The sequence below is a fragment of the Diceros bicornis genome, chromosome 11 (assembly GCF_020826845.1).
Source record: "Diceros bicornis minor isolate mBicDic1 chromosome 11, mDicBic1.mat.cur, whole genome shotgun sequence".
In the NCBI taxonomy this organism is placed as follows: Eukaryota; Metazoa; Chordata; class Mammalia; order Perissodactyla; family Rhinocerotidae; genus Diceros; species Diceros bicornis.
The window spans coordinates 39,282,851-39,308,703 of record NC_080750.1 but is presented as its reverse complement, the minus strand read 5'-3'; the positions used below and the strand labels follow the sequence as shown (position 1 = coordinate 39,308,703).

Below are 25,853 nucleotides of genomic sequence, written 5' to 3'. Positions count from 1 at the left end.
AGAAATTGTGAAGTCGTATAAGAAAGTATAAAGATGAAAATAAAAATCATTTGTAATCCTATTCACTAGGATTTGGAGATTATCATTAGTTAATATTTATTAAACACTGCATGTTAAGTATTAGATGTTCTATATTGCATATAAGTTTTTTATAAACTTTATAACTTCAAATTTTAATTTTCCCTGCTCTTTCTCTAGTGTTTCGGTCCTCTCTTGAGTTCTTTACTAAGTTTTATACACGTATATAATAATTTGTTAATAGTAGCTATAGTTAATAGTTATTAGATATAGTTAATAGTTATTGAACACTTACTGTGTATTAAGCAGAGAACTAGATACTCTATATGTATTATCTCATTTAATTCTCACAATAATTCTTTGAGAAAGATAGCTGTATTATGTTACATAATCTGCTTAAGATCACACATGTAGTAAGAGGTGGAAGTGGGTTTAAGGACCTGGAGAATCTGATTCTTGAAACTTTGAGCTTAACCATTAGGCTATATTGCCTCCCTAGATCTCAATTTTTTGCTTTTTGGTAGCTGTTATTATTCCTTTAATTAAGAAACTATCAACTTTTGTTTTTTTAGGACCCACTGACTATGGTTCATTTTGGGACCAAATTTTACTGCTTCTTTTTCTCCCCATTCTCTTTTTCTGAGTAGGTGTTGAATCTGTTGCCCCATAACTTTGTATTTCCTAGAATGATTTTTAAAAATCTAGAATAGATGATATAACTCTTTTGCATTAAAAATTCTCTAATGGCTTCCCATAGCACTTAAAATGAAAGCAAGACTGCTCACCCTGGCTCCATCTGATTTGGTTCTTTGGAACTTTCTAACAAGTTATTGTATCATGATATTTGAAGTTATTATATCATGATATTTGGACAGAGAATTTTATTTTATTTTATTATTATTATTTTTTTTCGTGAGGAAGATCAGCCCTGAGCTAACATCCATGCTAATCCTCCTCTTTTTGCTGATGAACACCGGCTCTGAGCTAACATCTATTGCCAGTCCTCCTCCTTTTTTTCCCCCCAAGCCCCAGTAGATAGTTGTATGTCATAGTTGCACATCCTTCTAGTTGTTGTATGTGGGACGTGGCCTCAGCATGGCCGGAGAAGTGGTGCGTCGGTGCGCCCCCGGGATCCGAACCCCGGGCCACCAGTAGGGTAGCACACGCACTTAACCGCTAAGCCACGGTGCCGGCCAAGACAGAGAATTTTAATATCTCCTATGTCTATCATGTTATTTCTGAAAGTATCAAATCATTTTAATTTTTTTGGTAATAATAAAAGTTATATAATCACCTTATAGGAGTTCTAGAGATGAGAAAAGACTCTATTCCCCAAACTACATTCCAGAGCCTCTTCTAGCATAAGCAAACTTTAATGAAGAAAGAAGTGACGTAAGATTGGGGCCATAAAGAAATTATTACCCTAAGGTTAAGAGCTAAGGTTTTTAATCACTCTAATCTGAGTTCAGATTTGCTTTTTCACTTACTATATGCCCTTAGGTAAATTGCTTAACTTCTCTAGCCTCATCTTGTTCATCTGGGTTAATGAATGTATATGAAGTACATAGCACAGTGCCTGACTCACAGTTAGTATTCAATAAATGACGGCTACAATTGAAAACAAATTTATTTCAGGAGTTAGGACTTAAACATTAAGGATCTATGGGATATTTTTTATTTGGGTAGAAATCAGGTATACACTATAAACTTCATACCATGGTTAGTAAACTTTGAACATATTAATGGGCTAAAAAAGGATTTAAATAGAGATAAATAATTTATAATAGATTAAGAAGTTAAGACCAAGTAAGTTATTTGCCTGCCTTTTTAATATTGATATGCTTAGCAGTAGGTATTTTAATAGAAGGCAGAGTTGTGTGGCAGAGGAACACAGGCATGTCTAGAGAAAAAGGATGGTTAACAAAAAAGGAAGAATGTACATTTATCTTTTCCATCAAGACTAATAAGGTCTTGCCCATGAACCTAAAAAGTATCATAGATCTTTGTCAGATTACAAATGCGTCTAATAATTGTATCAAGTGGATATTTTCGAGTAGAGCCCGATATCTCATTTTTTCCCTGAAATTGATTGTGTCCAAAACTTTTGATACTAGTGAATTATTAACTTTTAGTTTCATTCGTACCATTAGTTTCCATTTATTTATCTGATAGGCAACAATGTTCTTCGTTTTCTTTATCCTAAATTTATCTGTTCCTTGAGGTACCTTTAGTTTTCAGGATTTGGTGGACAAGTTTGAGTTTTTTCTTTAAATTGATTAAACTCAAACCTATTTTGAAATGTTACCAGAATAGTGATGTGTGCAGGGTCCCTTTGAAGATGAAGAATTTGACTAGATGAAGAGGTCATTGATGTACAGATACGTAGGTGATCTGCAGAGCTAGGATGAAGCCTGGACCTCTTCTAGAGTTCAGTCTAGTTTGTTCTTTTCATTTTGGCAGACACTATATTTTCAATCCTGGACACTTGGTTGTCTGTACTATTTAAAATACTCTTGAGAATTTCTTTGGCATCCTCTTCTGTATCTGATAACCTTACGTTTCTTCTCTTGAGTGTTTGTCTTTTAGGAAAACTATTATTGTGATTTTTTTTACATATTTTATTTCTTATGATTACAAGCAAAAATAGCTATTCATATTAATGATAGTTGCTATTTGATTAATCTTATAAAGTATATTAGGACATATCTCTTCAGATTGAGTTATTTAATTTTAAAAAATGAGCCAACTTCTCTCTTTCCATATTTCACAAGCATAAAACTTGTCATGTACAGGCATTTTTCTGAGAGTCTTTGCCTAATCTTTGCTCAAGTGAATTTATTATTATTTTCTGCACATATTGAAAGATTTGTGAACATGTTTTATATTTAAATATTGTCATGTAAAATAAGATGGAAGCATGTTTTTTAATAGTGGCATGATCAGCTACTTTTGTTTTTCCCCAGGAGGATAGCAAACAAGCTCAATTTTTAGCCTTGGCAGTTGTATACTTTATCTCTGTTCTTATGGTCTCGAAGTACAGAGACATTTTGGAACCCCAAAATGAAAGATGCAGCCAGTCATTTAAGGAAACTGGTAGTGAAAGTGGGAATTTATCACTCTCTGGTAAGTTTCCATATTTTATTCCCTGGCATCCAAAGTTCAAGTAAAGAGTTACCTACTTATAATAGTTAAAATATTAATTCTGGAATTTAAATCCATTTATGTATAAAGTAAGAGCATACATTTATTTTCATTAATAACTAAATATTTTAATTTATTTTAAGTAACATTTAGTTAATTGTAATTGGGAAATGATTTCTGTTTTTTAAATGAGCCGTCTAATTAAAAGGTAAGTGAGAAAATGTTATGTTTTACAAATAAAATGTTAAAACATTTTTGTTTACCTCAGCATTTGTTGAGAAGAATAAGTAACTCATATTCTCTTATAAGAGACAGATTTGTTAACAAATAGCTGTAATAATTAGTGCTTTAGAAGTAGCTGCCAGTTATAGATTTGTAGTTAGAGAAGCAGCTATTGCAGTTATAGAAGTAGCTGCCACCCAGCAGAGGCGATTTATTTATTCAATAAATATTCATTCGGTACCTAGTAGGTGCTTAGGTATATTCATGAACAAAAGAGAAAAAAAGAGTCTGTCCTCATGGAGCTTGTATTCTAGTGAGAGGATATAGAAAATAAGTACATGTAATAAATAAACTGTATTGTATTTTAGAAGGTGGTAAGTACCAGGAAAAGAAAAAAATTGAACAGGGAGAAATATCAGGAATGACCAGGAGAAATAGGATGTGGACTTTTACTCTAAAGAAAATGGGGAATTATTGGAGGGTTTTGAGTATAGGAGTTACAATTGACTTATGTTTTTGAAAGTAACATTCAGGATTCTGTGTTGAGAACACCCTAGAGGACAAGGAAAACCAATATTTTAGTTATGTACTGCTGTGTAACACATTACCTTGAAACTTGGTGGCTAAAACCACAACTATTTTAGTCTTATCATGATTCTGTGAATTCGATTTGGACAGGGCATAATGGGAATGATTCATTGCTGCTCCAGATGATGTTTACTGGGGCTGGAAAGTCTGAGATGGCTTTTCTAGTTATGTATCTGGTGCCTCAGCTAGGATGGCTCCAAGAGCTGGGGCTGACTGACTGAAATGGCTCAGCTGGGGTTATGTGTCTAGGGCCTTGATACTTGTTTTCGGCTGAATTCCTTGGTTTTCTCTATTACTTTGGAGAGCCTCTGTCTCGTCATATGGTCTCTCTGCATGTTCTCTCCGGCAAGGTAGCCAGAATGCTTACAGAGATGTTCAGGGATTCTGAGAATGCACAAGCTGCCAGACTATCTTACAGCTTGGGCACAGAGCTGGCCCAGTGCTACTTTTGCCTCATTCTATTCATTAAAGTAAGTCAGGCCCAGACCAGATTCAAGGACTTCTCGAAGGGGCGAGTACCAGGAGGCATGGCCCAGTTGGATCATTAATGTAACAGTCTAACACAACCAGTTAGGAGGATATTGCAATAATCTAGGCAAGAGGTGATTATGAGATGGACTAGAGTGGTAGCTGTAGAGCTAGTGAGCAGTAGTCAGATTCTGGGTATATTATGATGGTAGAGAAAAGAGAATTTTAAAATATTAGGTGTGAACATGTGAAAGATGAAAGGTAGTCAAGAATGATTATAAGATGCATTATGATAGACTGAAGGTGCAGCATTTTCAGGAAAAGATAAGAAACTCAGTATTCAACATGTTGAGTTTGAGATGGCTTTTAGACATATAAGAGAAGATGTAGAATAGGCAGTTATATATAATAATCTGAAATTTTTTTTTGGTGTAGTAGTATTTAAAACTTTGAGAGTGAATGAGACCCCTAAGGGAATAAATGTTTACAGAGAAGATAAAAGGACTAAGGATTGAGTTTTAAGTACCTCCAACTTAAGAAATAAGGGAGAAAAAATATCGAAAGAAATTAAGAAAGAAAAACCAGTGAGGTAGTAGTTGAAAAACGAGAAGAGCGTGGTGTCCTGTAAGCCAAATGAAAACACTCTTATCAAGTTGGAGGGGATAATTGGTTGTTGCTGCTATGTCAAGTGCTGTTATGACTGGGAACTGACCATTGGACTTAGAAAGATGGAGATTTTGGTGACCAGTGGATTTAGCAAGATAGAATATTTTTGTTGGAATGGAGTGAATGCCTGATTGGAGGGAATGAAAGTCAAATAGAGAGAAAAGGTGATGCTCCTTGTTGAACTAGATTTTAAGGATTATTGAATTATTCATGTGTATAGGAGGGGTAACAAGTTTTCTGGCAGTAAAAACCATGTTTGAGGTAGAGGTCTTGGGATTATTGTCCAAAGAAAAGGACATGTGTAAAGACACAGAAGCCCAGAGCATTGTCCCGTGTTCAGCAGATTGCAAGTAATTTGAAGTTGTAAAGTATAGTGTGCGAGAGCTTGAGTAGCAGGAGATAAAGTTGGAAATGAATAGTCATCTGATATGTATTTATTGACCACCTGCTGCTGCCCAGGCATTCTTATAGGTGCTAGAGATGATGTGTTAAAGGAGACAAATTCCCTGCCCTGATCAAGTTTACATTCTAGTAGATTCATATTATTGAAGAGCCTTGTTTATCCTAAGGATTTTGGACTTTTTTTGTAGTCCAATGGCTTTCAACCTTTTGTTGCTACCCATTGGTATGTCATGTTCAGTTTGGAGAGTTTTCTCAGGTATTTTGCTATCGTTTAATATTTTTATTATTATTTTATTATACCATCATTTTGATTATGGGTGGCATTTACTCAGTACATTTTATAGATATGTAATTTATTTTTGCCTTTTAGGACATGCCATATATTTCATAATTTAAAATAGTAGATAGCTATTAGGACTGAATGTACTCTTTTAAAATTGGTTCTAAATTTTTTTATTTGTATTTCTGTTTCTGGGTAAGATGTAGAAAACACACCAGCAGCATTCAGCCCGTTAACTCCAGCATCGGTGGAAGAATCTGAAGGCACATCATCTGCTCGAAGGAGGGACTCAGGCATTGGGGAAGAAACAGCTACTGGTTTAGGAAGCAATGTAGATGTAGCTCCTCCTGTAGCACTTCCAAGTGTCAGTGCTGGCCCAGATGCCATCAGTGAGGTGCTATGTACTCTTTCTTTAGAAGTCAATAAATCTCAGGAAACAAAGAATGATGGAGGAAATGAGTTGGATAACAAGGCTGCACCATCAGTTCCAGTTTCAAAAAATGTCAACGTGAAGGACATTCTCCGAAGCTTGGTTAACATACCAACAGATGGAGTCACAGTGGATCCTACCCTTCTGCCACCAGCCTGCCTTGGAGCTCTTGGTGATCTATCTGTTGAGCAACCTGTGCAGTTCAGATCTTTTGACAGGTACTGTATATAGTCTTTTGTTTAGGTATGCTTATATTTATAAATTATAAAGATTTAAAGGGTAAATAGGAATTTAATTTAACTCTGCTAAATTTTGTAGTTTCAACATTAAAAAGGGATGTTTTGATTTGGTTTATAAAAATTACAAGGTATATTTTTGTTGTATGGTTTGTAAACCATTTCAAATTTTTATTTATCAACATACCAATAAGATGATTTAAAAATAATTTTAATATTACATCGGCAACTTGTATGTTAAATAAATTTTTTTATTTGTTACAACTTAGAAATCACCTATACTTACAAATGGATACCTTTCGCTCCCTTGCTGTCAGTAGTATGCCAGCCTTTTAAAAAAAAAAGTGGGACTGTGGATTCCAACAGACTTGGGAATTCAACAGGGTGTTCAGAACCTTGACAGTTTGTGAATGCTGACTACAGATTCCTTACTCTGTTGGCTCTGCTGCCCTAAGAAACCTTTTGCTAATTTCCCTGAAGATTTTCTTTATATATTATTAAATTTTCTGAAATTCTACCTATGAGACATGTATGCATTAGAGTTACTAAACATATTCTTTTCTAAAAATCAATATTTTTATCTGGAAATAAGCTCTAACTTAGAGAAGCTGCCAGTTAAAAGAACTTTTATTTTGAGGCCGGCCCGGTGGCGTAGTGGTTAAGTGCGCATGCTCCGCTGTGGAGGCTTGGGGTTTGGATCCTATGTGCGCAGTGATGCACCGCTTGTCAAGCCATGCTGTGGCGGCGTCCCATATAAAGTGGAGGAAGATCGGCATGGATGTTAGCCCAGGGCCAGTCTTCCTCAGCAAAAAGAAGAGGATTGGCGACAGATGTTAGCTCAGGGCTGATCTTCCTCACACACACGAAAAAAGAACTTTTATTTTTCCTGAGTCCTTTGAAAGGAAGTTGACACAATACTCTATCCACAGTGCATATTTTATTGTATGTTTTCTATATAACCACATACATTCATCAAAATAAGGAAATTAACATTGATATAATACTACCTTCTAATCTTCAAACACCTTTCAAGTTTCACTGATTGTCTTAATACTCTTTATAGTAGAAAGATCCAGTTTGGAGTTATGTGTTGTATTTTTTTGTGTCTCTTTATTTTCCTTCAATCTGGAAGAACAGTTCCTTAGTCTCTCCTTGAATTTAATGATCTTGACACTTTAGAAGATGATAGCCCTATTGTTTTGTAGACTGTCCCTCAGTTTAGATTTGTCTATGTTATCTCAGGATTAGATTCAAGTAAATGCGTCTTTGGCAGGAACATCACTGAAGTGGCACTATTTCTTCTTGTTGCACTCTAACAAGTGATACATGGTTTTATCTCATTACTGTTGTTCATTCTGATCATTTATTAAAATGGTATTTTTTAGATTTCTCCACTGTTAAGGTACTGCTGTAAAGAGGTACTATATGAAACTCTTATCATCCTCATCAAATGAATTCACTTCATTCATTATATGGCCTTATGGTTTCTTAGTTTACTCAATGGGTTATAATCTGTTGTCGTTGTTATTATTTATGCTGATGCTCAAATTGTCTCTGATTTGGCCAGTGGGATTCCCTTCCAGTTGGTTTGTGTTTTAAGTCCTCATCATAATTTCTCTCTGGTGGTTGTTTATTTCTTTGTGTCTCCTGTGTTCTTTATTTCCTCTCATCTTCTACTTCTCTACTTTAGACTTGCTGTGGGTTGGCACATTAGATATTCAAGCAGGTTAAAATTGTTTATGGTAATTAGGGTGCTCTGAAAGAATACAGGGAATATATAATTTTAATGAAGAATCTTTTTTGTCATCATCCTCTGTCATCCTGTCCCCTCTACCTCTGTCCTGGAGTGATGAGATTGGCAGAGTTTAAATTCCAGGTAAATAGCATATTGGTATATCTATAATGTGACCTTATAGTATAGTGGCTGCTAGATTCAAATGTCGTTTTCTTTTTTTTAACAAGCTTTATAATATAGGAATTAAAATATTTACTCTAGAGATCAGACAAAATTGAGTTTGAGTTCTGGCTCTATCAGTTATTAGTGAATTTGGGGAAGTTACCTCATCCCCCTGAACCTCAATTTTCTTATCCTCAAATTGTGTAACACTGTACAGCCATTAATAAGAAAAAAAGCAGAACAGTATGGTATTGATGTGAAATGGTACTGAAGATATATTAATATATAGCACTTAGCATAGAGAAATCACTCAATAAATGTCAACTTAGCTATCATATCTGGTGAGACATTCAGTCACTGCTACTTTCTGTTGTGTGTACGTGTGTATATATAAATACTATGTACTTGGAATACATATTATAGATAAAAGGATTATATTCCCAGTATATACATATGATGCTAACAAATCAATAAAATTACTAACCTGCTAGAAAAATTGACAAATGACAGGAATAGTTAGTTCATATAAGAAGAGAAATACTGTTAATATGCAAATATGTAAAGATGGTTTACATCACTAATAATGAAGGAAATAAACATTAAAATAACCATGAGATAATTTCCTCTGATTACATTGGCAGAGATTTAAAAATTGATGCCTAGTGTTAATGAAGGTATGAAGAAACATTTTTATATTGTTGTTGAGAGGACATATTGGTACAATGTATTTGAGAGAAAATTGGCAATATGAATTAAAATTTAAAATATGTAAACTTAATTACATCTCTAGAAGTTTATACAGAAGATACTCGGAAGAATAAGATGTTTTCTGCAAGAGGAATTTCATAATTAAGCTAATATCTATTGAGCTTTTACTCTGTAACTGTCTATTTTATTTAATTAATTAGTTAATTTTAATTTTTTTGGTGAGGAAGATTGGCCCTGAGCTAACATCTGTTGCCAATATTCCTCTTTTTGCTGAGGAAGATTGGCTCTGAGCTAACATCTGCGCCAATCTTCCTCTATTTTATATGTGGGATGCCACCACAGCATGGCTTGACGAGTGGTGTGTTGGTCTGCACCTAGGATTCAAACCTGCAAACCCTGGGCTGCCAAAGTGGAGCATGCAAACTTAACCAGTGTGCCACTGGGCCGACCCTAAATGTCTATTGTAAATGCATTTTTTTGATAGATAGGTAGGTAGGTAGATATTATTTTTACCCTTGCTTTACAGATGAAGACGCTAAGGCATAGGGCAATTAAGTAAGTAGCTTAAGCTCTTATGCTAATAAATGGAGCTAAGATTTGAACTATGGCTGACTGACTGTAGACCTTGTAATTTGGCTGTGCTATGCAAACATAGATGCCAATCTATGAAGGATTGGTTACGTGTGTTATTTTTTATACATATAGTAGATACTATGCAGCCATTAAACAGAGAAAACAGAACACTATGTATCGATGTAAAATGATATTGAAGATATATTATTAAATGAAAGAGTAGTGTACAAAATAGTTTAGAATTTATGATCTTTAAAAAATATATATATGTTCACATATACCTCAAAAAGTATATATCAAACTGTTAATAACAATGGCTATATTTTTAGGGTGGGAAGATGTGTAAGTGATTAGGTTTTTTTTACTCTAAATTTTTATAATTTGTTTAATTTTGTATTAATCTTAGATTGAGTAGTCAGAAATATTTGTGAGAGTAGATTTTTAAATTTAATATATCTTACTAATATGCTCAAAGAAAGTTGTTTTCTTATAAATGCCCCAAATTAAATTTTGGCTTTTATTTCTTTTTAAATAGTGTAGAAATTAAATCTGTGCCTCAGTGATGCCTTCGTGAATAGGTTATGAACTTAGGAAACCATATGTAGATAATACATTTTCAGAGGTTTATTAAAATAGAATATAAAGAGCAGTTTTGGTGATAGCATTTTTTAGATTGTTATTTGGAACTTACGTGTCTGGTATGCATTTAACATATTGTCTGTGGTGAGCAAACTCTGTTTTTTTCCCCCTCTTTTTCTTAGCAAGAGACACCTTTTGAAAAACTGTTTTCATGCAGCCTAGACCAGTGGCATATCTTTGGGAATTTCAAAGCATCCCTCTGATCATGTGTTTATCTCTGGAATGCTTTGTCAGAAATCACAGCTCTCCTCATATCTTAAGAATTATCAACTCCCAAGCAATAGCTGGAAAGTTTAGAGTAACAGCTACATGAATGGAACCTTGCTGAAAGGCTGCCAGGTTGTGGGCCTTTGTGGATGGCAAGGTGTTTGTGTTCATTCCCATGCCAAAATTCTTGCTCTTATCTAGTTTGAAGATCCTCTCTGGTGATTAGTGGATGCCAGGGATTTATCTTGATAAAGTTCAAGGGCTTGTCTGGCTTTTCAACTAGATCCTTGGGGGCTAAAGTGCTGGGCTTAAAATGCTCTTTTCTCCTTTAGCGAACTATTTGTATGTTAAATAAAATAGCATTTATATGAAAGTTTGTGATCTTTGAAACTTATATGATTCTAAATGGAATTTCTAAAACTTAGTGATCTGGAAGACATTGTTGCTCTTTGTTTGTTGTTAATAAATAAAAAGAAACTTTGAAAAATGCCTCCGTAGTTCATGTAAAAACAAAAAAGTCAACACTTTCTGTATGCGGAACCTCGGGAACATTACTTCTTTCTCATCTGTAAAATGGGGATAATAATATGTAGTACTTACCTCACGGGTTGTTGTAAATATAAATAAGATAATTCACATATGTCCTTAACATAGTGCTTCACAAACAGTAATTGTTCATTAAAGTTTATACTGAAAAAAAACTATAATATGTAAAATTTTATACTTTAATATTTGGGTTTTAATTGACAGTTTGGAAAAATAGCTTGCATAACTAAAAGACATACCTGTCTTCGTAATTCTTCATGACAAAAAATTTGAAGTGCTTTTTGTTAAAATTGATGGCAGATATTAAAAATTCGGAGTTATTTGTTTCTTAAATATTAACAAGGATTTCAGTTTGTCTCTTAAATAGAAACTTAGGCTGTAGCCTGAGAACCATGCCAGAAATTTCCCTAGCACATTGCCTGGCATATAGGCTCTCAAAGTTGTGGCAAATGCATGTTGCATTTTCTTTGTGTTTTCCAAAGCATTTTAAAAAAATGTGAAATGCTTAGTTCTTGCATGATCAATTTTGAGTAGTGGTAAATTTAAATTTCTAGATTATTTTCTAAATTGTAGAACATGCTTTACTAGTTTAGATTTACAGTTACATGCATATGTGATAAATATATCTTAAAGATCCCTTCTGTTGAAGATTTTAGTCTTTTACATGAAAACTTTTATTAAACAATTGGTAAAGGGAATGAAATTACCCTGAAATCTGCCTACTGCTTAATATGCTTTTAATTGGATCATTATGACTGAATTTTCTGTTTTTCTGTGACCCAAAGCTGAAACATTATTATGTTACTTCCTCAGAAATGATTGAATCACTCAATGAATTTGGAACTTGATTAACTTTATTTCTCACTAAGCACATAGCTGGGCTAAAGAATGTAACTTTTTCCATTTGTGAGCAGGTATATTTTTGTATTTTAGTAATAGTACATACATAATTTTATATCTTGGAAATCTTTATTACCATTGCTTGTAGATGATTGTAATATAGAATTATGTTTAAATGTTAATATGATTGTGGTGATGGGTGCACAACTCTGTGAACATACTGTACACTTTAAATGAGTGAATTGTGTGGTATGTGAATTATATCTCAATAAAACTTAAAAAAAAGGTCAGTAGGAGGAAACAGTTCAAATTAGAGGCTTTTGTTTAGACAAACCTGGAATTGTAGGGCAGTTCTGCCGTTTACTTTGGCAAGTGAGTTTACCTTTCTGAGCTTTGCTTTTTTAATTTTTAAAATGAAAGTAATATATATGTTAGGATTGTTTTGAGAATTGAGTAATAATTCTTGGCATTGTCAGTGCTTAATCATAGCAACTATTAATAATTTATAAGTTTATATAATAGGATCATGTGGGAGCACAAAGAATAGTGTTTGCGAACTTTGACTTGGGGAGTCTGGGGAGGCCTTTGAGCAAGATTTTGAAAGATGAGAAGGAAGTTTGCTGGCAAGCAGGACTAAGAGGAAGGGATCTTGGCAGAGGAATAGCATGTATAAAGGGTTGGAGTTGTGAAATAATATACATGCTCAGGACCCATAAGAGCATATTGCAGAAGTGCCTGAGGAATGCTGGGTTAAATGTAAATTCATGTAGCAGGCTACATTTCAGATGTATCGGGAATGAGAATATGTGAAAGATCTTGGACAATATTTACTGAACTGAAATAAAGAATTGGTATTCATGATTGAAAGCATTAATGGCAGTAGTTTAAAGGATTAAGAAGGAGGTCAAGGGCCTGGCCTGGTGGCGCAAGCAGTTAAGTGGGCATGCTCCGCTGCGGTGGCCCAGGGTTTGCCGGTTCGGATCCTGTGCGTGCACCGGAACACCGCTTGTCAGGCCATGCTGTGGCGGAGTCCCGTATAAAGTGGAGGAGGATGGGCATGGATGTTAGCCCAGGGCCAGTCTTCCTCAGCAAAAAGAGGAGGCTTAGCAGATGTTAGCTCAGGGCCGATTTTCCTCGCAAAAAAAAAAAAAAGGTCAAGTTCATTTGTTGTCTTTAATTAACCATGCCATATTGGACAAATAGAGATTGTGCGTATTATGGAACATCTGTACTGTAGTACATTTTTTCTGTTATCAGTTTTCCAACATTTTATTATGAAAATGTTCAAACATATAGAGAAATTGAAAGAATTGTACAATGAACACCCATAGACCCATCACTGAGATTCTGCAATTAGCCTTTAACTCTATTTGCTTCATCATGTAATTCTCCATATATCCATCCTCCTATCTGTTAATCTTATTTTTTTGATGCATTTCAAAGTAAGGTGCAGATGTCAGTTCACTTTACTCTTAAATATTTCAGCATGCAGATCTCTAACTACAGATCAATAGTTTTTTAAGGTAAAATATACATACAATGAAAGGCACAAATCTTAAACGTACCGTTTGATGAGTTTTGACAAATTTATATACCTGTGTAACCCAAATCCCCAATCACGGTATCATCAGTATTGAAAGTTTCCTCATGTGCCTTCCCAGGCAATGCCTGTCATCATCCCACGGAGGCAATGCTTGTTCTCATTTTTTTCTACCATAGATTAGTTTTATCTTTTCTAGAACTTCATGTAAAAGGAAATACAAAGTTTGTGTTCTTCTGTAAAGCTTCCTTCACTCAACATATTGCTTTTGAGATTCATCCATGTTAGGTTTATCAGTAGTTTGTTTCTTTTTATTGCTAAATATTATTCCTTTGTATAAGCGTACTTCCATATTTTTATTTGATTTTCTGCTTAAAGGATTCTGGGCTATTTCCAGTTTTTGGCTATTATAAATAAAGCCTCTCTGAACGTTATTGTACACATTTTTTGTGGACATATGTTATGTTGAGGAAGTTCCTAAGGGTGGAATTGCTGGTGCATAGTGTAGGTTTGTGCCTTAAATTTCAATTATAGAAAAAACAATTTCACTTTTCTGAATATTATTTTCTATTCCTCCTGTTGGTGCTTACCTATTGTATGAGTGAACTAGATCTTGCTGGTTCTTTCTTTTGTGAACAAATGTGAAAGTAAATTCTCCATATTTCTTCTCCCCTCCTCCACAAATTAGGTTGCTAGGGAATAGGTAGCTAGAGATTTTCTTAAACAATAGGCTTTTAAATTTCAGCCTAAAGTAGGAAATACACAAATTACATTTTGTATTGTTTTCTGAATGTACCATCAGCACACATGTACACACACACACACACACATACACACACGAGGGTCATGTCTACCCGCCCTAAAATCAATAATCTTCATCTGATATAAGCTACCATGATTTAAGCACACCATTTTGGATTGAGGGCTCAGGTGGCTGTTGCTTCTATTTTTTAGTGTGTAGTTAACATTGGCAGTCACCCTTATAATGATGTGACACCAGCTACCCCCAAGTACATTGAGTAAGCCATGCCTAGCACAAGAGAACTTGATTTAATTGGCAACAGTGTTTGCTGTCGCATGGTAGGCACTGAAGTAAAACAGAACCTATTTTGCTTTGCATTCTCTTTTTGATGTAACAACAAAAACAAAATGTATTTTTAAAGTACTTGAATTATATAATTTTCACTTTTGAATACATTTATTAGGATCAAGTATCTTAAGTAACTTTATTTAGAAACTGAATACTTTAAAGCTGTTAAGGGAATACTTGAAGCTTGCAGTTACAATAGTGTCAACAAAAGATGTGATTAAATAAATTGAATGTTGAAGACTTTAGGCTTATGGTTAACACCAGGTAATTAAAAGTAAGCACTGCTGTGGGAGTGCATTATATATCAGCTGTCCTCTTTACCTCATTAACTGGGTTTTGCATGTTTATGGAGCTAACTTCAATTAAAAATACCTTGTAAGTTATGCCTAATAAGATCTTTTAGTTACTGTTTTGGTATAAAGCATTACACTTTAATTGAAATTGGTGTATCATAAATACCTGTGTTTGAATAATACGCAAGATGAACAAATTTGATTATTTGTTATTTTTGCATCTAGCTTTTTTATACCTGTGCATTGTTTTTTTCTATATAATATTATCAAAAGACAGTCTCTGTGGGTTAAAAAGAAAAACTTGGGTTGTATACATGTTAAAAAATTGTTTATATCTGCATTTTTTACCTTATAAGATTTCTAAGGTTTTATGATTTCAAATTAGCAGTGCTTTAAAATCCTTGTGGAAACATATTGAGTTTTCTGCTTCAGTTCTGAGGTTAAGAAAATGTTAATTACTTTTCCACTTGAGTGCCAGAATTCCTTTTTTATATACCTTTGGTTATATTTTAAGTTGGATAATTAAAGATGATCCTAAATTCAAAGAATATTATATAGTAAATATGTTTAAATGTTAAAGTGGATAATTGTATTTCCATAGAACATCGTCTTGATTCTAAAAAAATTGAAATGCAGATGTGTGTGAACACCATTGAAGAGATTTCTTATTGAGAGAATATTCTAAATTGTATGTCAAAATAGGATTACAAAGAACATTAGAAAAAGAAGTTAGTTTCCTACTTGCTATTTTGAAATTCATGTAATTAACTTGAGTGATCATCTGTATTTTAAAATCTGTTTCCTTTCTTTATTACAGAAGTGTCATCATTGCAACAAAAAAATCAGCAGTCTTACCTTCCACGCTTACCACAAGTATACCTACCAATGCAGTCAGTGTGGTTTCTTCAGTAGATTCAGCCCAAGCCTCAGATGTGGGAGAATCACCTGGTGAGTGAGTTATTAGTGGTTGCAACAAAAGAGTTTTTAGATCCCATTTTAGCAAAGCTTAAGATTTTTGATAAAGTTAAGAAGTTTTGTTAAGCATGTTATAAATCATTATGCTTTTATATTATACTATTGATTGTTTAATAATTTTCTGAATAAATTTCAGTAATTTCAAATAAATCAAGGATTTCAATGTTTTTCTCCACTTAATCATAGCATTGTGTGACAAATTGGATTCTGCTGGTTCAGTGGATGAATGCATGAATGAATGATAGATTTTTTAAAATACTTTTTTCCTTTTTCTGCACTTGAGATTTGTATAGATAGTGGTTTATACAAGAAAGTTTTGGTGACATCTGGTCTTTTAATCCGGTTATCAGTTATTAAATGTTTATGTAGTATCCAGTACTTTTTTTTTCTCTTGCATATTTTTCTGAATTAGAGACTTGGAAAGGGAGTGCTGCCCCGAAGTATATCATTATTCTGGCATTAGTTATAATGGTTCAGTAACTCTTACCGCAATTTGATTTTTGCCCATGTCTCTTTCTATATTCCTTCCAAGTGTAAAAGCCTTTTGGTGTATATATGTGGGTACAAGATCCTAAATCCCTAGATGTTGACTGACTGGAAGCTTAGTGATAATACCAGGTAAAATTGAAGTGTATTGTGACATTAAAATGACCAAGTTAGGACAAAGGGGATATTATTTTATTTTCATAGTAGTTTTCTAAATGTTGTGCTGTTTCAAAAAAAACCAACTAGTTAGGATATCCCCAAAAGGATTCATTCTTGTTACTCGAGAATGAGATTAATAAAAAGTAAAAGGAATTTTGAAAGAATGACTAGGTAGGTTATATTAAAATCAGAAATAATGTTTTTCCTTCATCTTTTGGGACATCTCAGGCCCGTCTGCTATTCTACCTTTATTTGGTAAACTAGTATATCTCAGAGAGTTTTGCTCCTAACTTGATGTTTCTACTAGCCAGTTACCAGGGACATTTTATTTTTCCTTTTTGTGTGCTATAAATCATGTGTTCCAGAAACAGAGACTACAATTATTTATTTCTTTTGTCTTCCTTGTTTTTATTTTCCTTCACTGTAGTTATTTCACTTGTGTTAACAAAATTTTTTTTTTTCAAAGGTTTAAATGTGATTAATTCCTTACCAATTTATTAGTGTTTAATGATAAGAGAAAATGCTCTCAGTAGGTGAAGTAAAAAAATATTATATGCAATACTTTACACACCATGTAATCATAACTATGTGAAGTATATACCTTTTATACATGGAAGAAGCGAGGAAATGTACTCTGAAGTTACTTGATTATCTCTATGTGCTTGAACTACAGGCAATTTTGATTTTTGAAGTTTAATTTTAGGGTCTTTTCTAAAATTTTATCGATAATGTTGTATTATTTTTATATTTAGGACAAACTAGTGATTGAAAAAAAATTTCTACATGGAAACCAAAAGCTGCAATGGGAGTGGACAGAGTTTTGTGCTGCCTTGCTTTTATTTTATTAAAAAATTTTAAAAAATTAACAGGTCTTATTTTTTATATTAATTTTGGGTTACAGAAAAATTGAGTGGAAAGTACGGAGTTCCTAAATATCCCCTCAACCCAACCCTCTCCCCATTCCCCTATTATTAACATCTTGCAATAGTATTGTACGTTTGTTATGTTATTCATCATTGTCTTAGTGAGAAAATATAAAGGAAAATAAGTGTAGAACTCTTGCAGATTTTTTTTCTTCCTCATTGTTTCATTATACTCTGATGCTTTTTTACTTTGGAGGAGAAACAATTTGGTAATCTATTTTGGGCTGTGTATACAAATTTCTGTTCTTCCACCCCCATCCAAAGCTCTTTAAAAAGAAAACTAGACCAGCCCCTGTTGGGAAAGAGGCAGAAGTTACTAATATCTATGAAACTGTATGCCATCATTTAATTAATTAATTAATTAATTTTTAAAATTTTATTTATTTTTTTCCACCAAAGCCCCAGTAGATAGTTGTATGTCATAGCTGCACAGCCTTCTAGTTGCTGTATGTGGGACGCGGCCTCAGCATGGCAGGAGAAGCGGTGCCTCGGTGCGCGCCCGGGATCCAAACCCAGGCCGCCAGCAGTGGAGCGCACACACACAATTGCCAAGCCACGGGGCTGGCCGTCATCATTTTAATTCAGTAATAGTGAATTCCTAATAACTTCCAAGAGCAAATGTAGTAAGTTCAGAATTTCATAGTACACTGAGTAAAATATTTTCATCTTATTTTGAATATGTTGCCCTGTAATTTCAGCTTATGGGACAAAGTAAATAGGATCTTCTGTTTGCTTTTAAATATATTTTTCAAAATTTAAATCATGCAGTCTTCAGAAGAGATAAGAAACAGAAAGAAAGCTGAGATTAATGGGCAATATTTAATATAAAACAGTATAATAAATTTCTTTCTAAAGCCATTGTATTTTTTCCAGTAAATCCATTTTAATATAAAATATTCACCTTGAAGAACCATATGCAGAATTACAAAATAATTTGCTGTCTTGGAGACTATTATATTTATTGGCAAAAACCCACAAAACCTTGCATCCAGCCCCTAATGTACCTTCTCCCCCCTCCCCCATTATTTAAATTTTGTATAATTTGTGGTGGTGGTTCTCAAATAGTTCCCAGGCTTTTCCATTTTGGGCTAGAGTTTTAGCTCTTTCCTCTTCCTCTCTAGCCCTCCTTATTTTTTTTTATTATTATTATTATTTTTTAAATAATTTTATTTATTTATTTTTTTCCCCCAAAGCCCCAGTAGATAGTTGTATGTCATAGCTACACATCCTTCTAGTTGCTGTATGTGGGACTCGGCCTCAGCATGGCCAGAGAAGCGGTGTGTCGGTACACACCCGGGATCCGAACCCAGGCCGCCAGCAGCGGAGCACACACACTTAACCGCTAAGCCATGGGGCCGGCCCTAGCCCCCCTTATTTTTTAACGAATTTATTTTTAAATGCATTATTTTATTCATTCCTTTTTAGAGTATTCCAAGTCTTTATAATGATGGTCTGTCTCTGTATCATTTGTTTTGTTTCCATACCTGACTCTTCCTTTCCTCATCTTCTTTCCCTAGGCTCTTGTTGTCACTTTTATATGGTGTCCCCATTTTTGTTTGTTACTTCTAATCCATTCCATTAGCTGCTGCCATGAACATTACTGACTTGATAAGAAAAATCTAACCAATCTAGTGTTTTCAGTCGTCCTATTTCTTACTCTTCTACAGCCCCACTTTACATGCTCTTGCCTGCTATACTTGCCCTTGTACCCTGTTCTCTTTTCATTTGGAATCCAAACCCTACAAATAAAGAGTTATCTGTCTGCTATCAGTATTTTTAACTGACAGGTGTTTGTTTTCTTTTTGCTAAGTGTTTTGATTTAAGTTATTTGCCATTAAAAAAATAAGTAGGCTATGCATATTGAAGTTTATTTTCCTTCTTCCGGTTCAAGCAGGATTTGGGAAAAATGATTTGTGGATGAATTAGTTGTAATTGCATGCTGAGCTGAGCAGTTCATTTTTGCAAATCTGGGTAAGTTAGGTATTAGTCTTGGTTTGATGTTGGATGATTTTCTTTATATGAAAATATAGTTAATTCTGTCTCTGTGGACCTTAAACCTTTGTGCCTCAGGATGACTTCAATTCTGAATTTTATAGTAAGTCAGCAACAAAAAATGAACTGCTCAAATTCAGTAATAGATTATTGGTTAATAAAAAATATACTTGATAGTACATGGTACATGAGCGAAAATGAGAATTTCCTTGGAAGAAACCATGTGAATATAAAACATAAAGTGTGAGTTTTGTACCAGAAAAGTTTAAACTGTTTGGAAATTTTGATATCAAAATGGGATTTCTAAATTTTACATGTGGCGCAATTAAAGAGAAACTAGGACTGGATAGGGTTGGATCCAAGAAAAAGAATTAGAGCTTGTCAACTTTATATGAGGTCAGAAATTCTTCTGTCAAAATATTATCACCCAAATAATTTCATAATTTTGCAAAAAAATTGAGAATTTGTACATTTACATTTTAAAACGTTGTACGTTATTAAAACTATGACTAGTATACCAATTTTGATTATCATACAGATTTTAAGTTTTAGTTTGAGTAGTATCCCTTAGCTTCTGTGACATTTTATTAGCAAAAAAGTATAATCTCATAATAACAATGGCAACTCATTCTTAATAAGTGGTAAAAGATATTCATCAAAGAATAAGGTATACCATGTGTATAAGCATATTTTCAAAAAAAACTAAACAAGAAGACAGTTTTTAGTAAATATATCAAAATCTGGAAATTTTAAAGTTACTCATTAGCATAGCCAAGGTTTAATTGCCTACAACACAAAACGTGTTAAGATGTTGTTACTCTTTTTTTCAAATATGCTGCAGTGTGTTTCTACCATGATGAAAGCATAAATGATTAAAACAGAATTGAAGCTAACCCAATAGAGGAACCAAATAGATAGTTCTTCAGTAATTTATATGCTCGGTGTTTGCTAATTTGCAAAATTTAGTAATTATACTACTTACTGTGGTATTAGGCTCTATTCTGTTTATTAAGAGCCATGCATATTGTTAATTAGTATGTTTATTTTTAATGTTGAAGGAAAATACTTGATTCTTTGCTTTATATAAGATTTGACCAAGAGGATCTTTCCTTATTCAATAAAAGTTTTTTTTTTTATTTAATGAAGAGTTTTTACTGGGCATATAGACCATCCCATCCCTCTCTGAACTGGTCCAGAATGGGTGGAGAGAAGAGAGGGAGAAAGAAAAAGAGAGGGAAGTTAAAAAATACAGTGTTTAGGGATTCAATATTGGCATTTGTTTTAACGATATTTTATTGCAAAGGACACTATTTCTTCAGACCCTTAGGGACCTTGAATAAACAATTGGCTATTCCCTGGATAGATGCTAGACAGATGATCTATTTGCATTTTCCTTTTTGTTCTTTTGAATGTCTGGAAAACTGTCAGTTTGAAGGAGCCAGTTTATCAGTGCAAGGATAAGGAAAAGATAACTTAATATCATTCCACATTTTGGAAGTATCTTCTGCATTTACATACGTGTGATCATCTGTTGAAAATATTTAATATCAAATTAATTTAAAACAATAAATTTGTCATAAATTTATGATTTTTATCTGAGTTGGAAAAATGCAGAATGTATTTAGAAATTACATTTTCTCTCTGGAAGGAATGAAGGACAACCTGGTGTGAAATTACTGATATATTTAGTTTATTTTTTTGTGTGGTTTTTTTTTTCTTGTAACTATTGCTAGTTGATTTATTTCTTTGTTGGTAAAGTGTCTTCTTATGATTTAAAAACACCACTTTGTAAAAATCCCGTTTCTACTAGTCTCGTTTAGATTTGAAAATTGGCATTACTTCTGAGGTAGTGTCAGGAAAGCATTTTTGTTATTGTTTTATTTAGAGCTACCATTGCTCCTGATCTTTTCCAAATTTTTAACGTGCATTTTAGCTCATTAAAATTAGGATCAATTAGCTCAGTAAAAGCTAATTTTGTTTTATAGCTATTGCTTAAAGCCTCGTACAGACATTTTCTTGATATTTATTACTTCTGTCTCTACTTTTAAGTAGATGGGACCTTATATATTTCTTTTTATCAACTTCAGAAAAGTTCAGGAAAAACTACCGATAGTCCTTTTAGAGAAAATGTCTGATATACTCTAAATAAAGATGGTCTTTAAAAACTACCACCAATTAACAAAATAAAGCTCAGAAATATTTAATTAATCGTTGGTAATAAAAGTAAGTGGCCAGCCATGGTTCAATATCATATTGTTGTCAAGAATTTAGAAAGTTGCAGGTGGTGTTAACTGAGTATAATAAAGCTATTTGGTCTCTGAAGTACCTTATTGAGTGTTGTGTAAGAATAGAACTGTTGGACCTGACTCTCAGAAATACCAAATACTAAAGAGTGAAAAATTTTTTCAACTTCACCTTGTTTTACCCTCTAGTTTGAGATTTTTTTGTGAAAAATGCAAAAATGGAAATCTTTTGGTGAAATGGAAATCGACATATGTACTTTTGTAATTCTATGCATTAGGATAGATTCCATTCAGTTTGTTAGAGTTTTTATGTACAGTTAGCTCTCAGTTGAGCAGGTTGGTGAGGGTGGGAGGAAGGTCAGCAGTAAACAAAATTCCAGTAAAAAGGAAAGTCAACTCTGATTATCAAGGGAAGGGGAGAGAAATGTGTTATGGAAAAGAGATTCACTATGGATAACTTTCTTGTAGGAATATGCTCATCCTAAGAGGTAGGCTCAGTAATTAGCTAGAGGTTAATTGTGGAAGATTGCTGCAGTGCCCTCTACCCAAAAGTACCAAGCCTGTGGGGGATCAAATAGTCTGGATTTCTAGATCTTTCTCTTTGGCTGAGACCTGATAATCAGAACTGCTGATTGTTGATCAAGTTCTGCCTAAAGATCAAGCATGTTTCAGGGAAGGTCAAGTTGTCCCAGATCCTTGCTGTTTCTTAATCAGTTAAATCTACAAAACCCCTGATTGGAGCCTGGCTGTGTTTATCTATACTCAGAATTGACTTTATTTGCCTTACCTAAAAGAGCAAGTGGAATCAAAATGCCCAGACACAATTGAAGTGAGCCTGAGGAAATTGTGGGAGTGGGAGGCAATGACAGACTTTTAATAAAAGTAGTTTCTTGTATAGGACAGTGAGTAGCTATACCAAATGTTTATGGCTATGTTTTGTTTTATACCAGTCTGATAAATGAAATTGTTGGAAATCTACTTTTCATAACAGTTAAATCTGGGATTGATTCTTTACAGTTTCTAGACTTTTCAACAGAATTTACCTTTAGTTTCTTCCTAAGTTTTTATAGTAAGTTTTTTAAAGCACTTTATGAACTTCATCTCATTTAAGTTACCTATACATAATGTCACATGAATAATCGTTGAAGAATTTGGGTGTTTTCAGCCCGAAATATATAGACTAAACGGAAACATGATAACTTTCTTTAAATATCTTAAACGCAATCATAGAGTAGAAGGGTAGGAAAGGAAGCTATCATTCATTGTGTATTTACTATGGTCCAGGCTCTAAGTACTTTTATTTAATCTTCAAGGGTGGGGGCTGGTTGCCAGGAGAACCAACCATGTGATCAGAGGATTTCAGTCCTACCCCCTGATCTCCAGGGAGGTTGGGGGTAGCTTGAGGTTGAATCAGTTTCCCTTTTGTAATTAATAAGTGTTTTGTGAGGAGGTACTTTGAAATTATTTAAATATCCTGTTCCTTGGATTGTTAATTTATCATATCAATATGGCCTCATGGCTTCCTATTTTATTGGATGGGTTATAATCAGTTACTATCATTATTTATTTTGATGCTCAAATTGTCTCGTTTGGTCAGTGGGAGTCCCTTCAACCTGGCTTCTGTGTCCTTGTGACATATCCTATCATTCCCTGGGCATTTGCTTGCTTTCTAAAAAACAAAACTAGATATTTCAAGCTCATTTTATACTTTTCTCCCACAGATCTTGAATCAGCCCTTTCTCTCTTTTAGTGGAGAATAGTATTTAGAAACCAGGGTCTTGACATTAAGTGTTAGGGTATTGCTTCTCCGAGGTCCTCTTCAGTGGACAGAGCTAGGGACTGTATATAGGTATTTATGTGAATGATTGTGTATATTTTATATATACTTTTATATATACCTATATTTAGTGAAACCATGAATTCACACAGATACCCATAATGTCAAGCCGTACCTCAAAGTTCTTTTTAGTTTTCTCATCTACTTAAATGCCCTTTTCACATTGTTTGGGCTCCTATACCTTGCTCCAGATCAGTGCAGCCCCCACCGTCGTGCAAATCCTTTCCTTGATCTGTTCCAGCTAACTAGTTTTGGTTGACTAGTTCAGGAAGGTCTGGGAAAGAGGGACCTTTTGCTCTTTAAAGCACAGTGTTTTTATATTGTGCTCATAATGGGAAAAACACTGATTATACTTGTAACACAAGTTCTCAGGTGAGAGGTCTAAGTTTTTAAGCCTGGTTACATTTACTGCAACATTTGGAGTCCTTTAGTAGTGGTGAGGAGGGTGATGGAGATTGTCTCCTATGGCTTGTATCTTTGGAACCACACTACAGGAGGGCCCTTAGTTCTTAGATATACATCTTCACCACAAGCAAATCATTATACTCAGACAATATGTTAAATTATACAATTGTTTCTCCTCTACTGTATGTAATATTTATTTGTAGATTGGCAAAATAAAGATTTCAAATAGTTACACAATTCTTTCTTATTTAGTCTTTTACCAAATGTCATATTTGATTCTGGTGCTTTCTTGATTTTATCCATTGTGTTTTCTCAAAGTTAGGTCTCAATTTCCAGCTGACTACAGTTGTTAACATGCTTTTGGTTGTGAAATGCATTGATTTGAGAGATGCTACCATGTGGAAAAATGTGCATTATACCATGATGAAATAGATTATTAAGGAAAACAATTCTTACTTACTGATTTCTTTAGTTCTGGTCCTTTTTACATAAGCCCTTGATTGCTGTCTTTCTCTGCCTGACTTCATGTAAAGTCTCTGTCAATGTCCTCCAACCAAAGACCACCAGGGATAAACCTTTGGTGGCATAAGTTAGTTCAGTGAGGAAGAGTGCATACAAGGAGAAGACTGGCATAAGTTAGTTCAGTGAGGAAGAGTGCATACAAGGAAAAGACTTGGGGTATCTCAGTAATAGAGCATTAGAAAAGATTTATTGCAGGATTTGAGCTTATATTAGGTGATTTTGGGGAGGAGTTAAGGAAGTGGGGCTTTCTTCTGAATTGGATACTGTCAGGAGCCATGGGTAATTCTATAATTAGATGTCCTGATAAATCTTAGCTGGAAGCATGGATGACTTGACTGAGGCTAAAGCTATAATTTGTAAAGAAATAGCAGTCATTCGTATTAGGATTTGGGATGTTTGATCATTTTTGTTATTTGGATGGAGTTCATGTTTTCATTTGTTGGGACATGATTACAGGATATTGTTTTATGTTGATTCATCATGGTCATGATGTAGCTTTTTCTGATGTTGATGTTTTATGAAATTGTTTATATTCAGTGAGAGAACACTAAGACCTAGCTGTGGGTTCTAACCCAGCTTCTAACAGCATCAGGGTTATTACCAGGCCGGCTCCCAGATGTCCAAGGCTGCTTTTCTACCTTCTCATCTATTTCTTTTTTTTTTTTTTTTTTAAAGATTTTATTTATTTTTTTCTCCCCAAAGCCCCAGTAGACAGCTGCATGTCATAGCTGCACATCCTTTTTTAGTTGCTGTATGTGGGACTCGGCCTCAGGATGGACGGAGAAGTGGTGCCTCGGTGCGCGTCCGGGATCTCAACCCGGGCCACCAGCATCGGAGCGCACGCACTTAACCACCAAGCCACGGGGCCGGCCCCTTCTCATCTATTTCTATCATCTTTCTTTCTACATTCTAGATGAGCATTTCTTCTAGTATTATTTTATTTCTGTCCACACCACTTTGTCTCCTTTAGGTGCTTCCAGCATACCCATGCCTGAAGTTTTGAGAACAGATCAAATGCATCAGACCTCTGATAGTACATAGATTCCAGAATCCTTCAAGCCTGTCTTTTCTCCTTGTTTTTCAGCTTTGCATGTTTTTTTGTTTCGTTTGCTATCTTTCTTGGTCTATCCCTCCACAGAATTGTGATGGGATTTCAGTCTGTATTTACCCTAATACTAACTTGGCACTCTCTTAGGATACTGCTTTTAGAAACTGAAACTTTACTTCCTGAATTGCAGCTGCAAGCAGATGTGCGAGTCTCCTGTACCTATACACTCCTGGTCATTAGAATACCATCCTAGTTGGATTCCAGTGACTCTTATGGTCCTTGTGTCATAGAGGGCATTTGACACTGTGTGTGTCCGTTCTTTTCTTCCTTCTTCTCCCTAATATATTGGCCTTAGAAAGCAAATGGCTCTTCTGTTTCTTCAGGTCCCACTGCTAGCTTAAATTGAATGATGCTCTATCATGTACATCCTGATTCTTAAACAGAAACTTTATTTTCCCCCTGCTTTCTTGAGCTTGTTA

The 25,853-nt window shown here is 34.3% G+C and overlaps 1 protein-coding gene across 7 annotated transcripts in view; it reads left to right on the top strand.

Moving 5' to 3' along the window:
• The window catches only part of LRBA (LPS responsive beige-like anchor protein), a 723,014-nt gene that overhangs the window by 180,283 nt on the left and 516,878 nt on the right, over positions 1–25,853 (top strand). For all 7 annotated transcript variants that reach the window (XM_058550176.1, XM_058550181.1, XM_058550180.1 and 4 more), the window contains 3 exons: positions 2,982–3,141; positions 5,986–6,433; positions 15,602–15,732. In XM_058550176.1, coding sequence (XP_058406159.1) covers positions 2,982–3,141; positions 5,986–6,433; positions 15,602–15,732 — 739 coding nt within the window. The remainder of the gene's footprint in view (positions 1–2,981; positions 3,142–5,985; positions 6,434–15,601; positions 15,733–25,853) is intronic.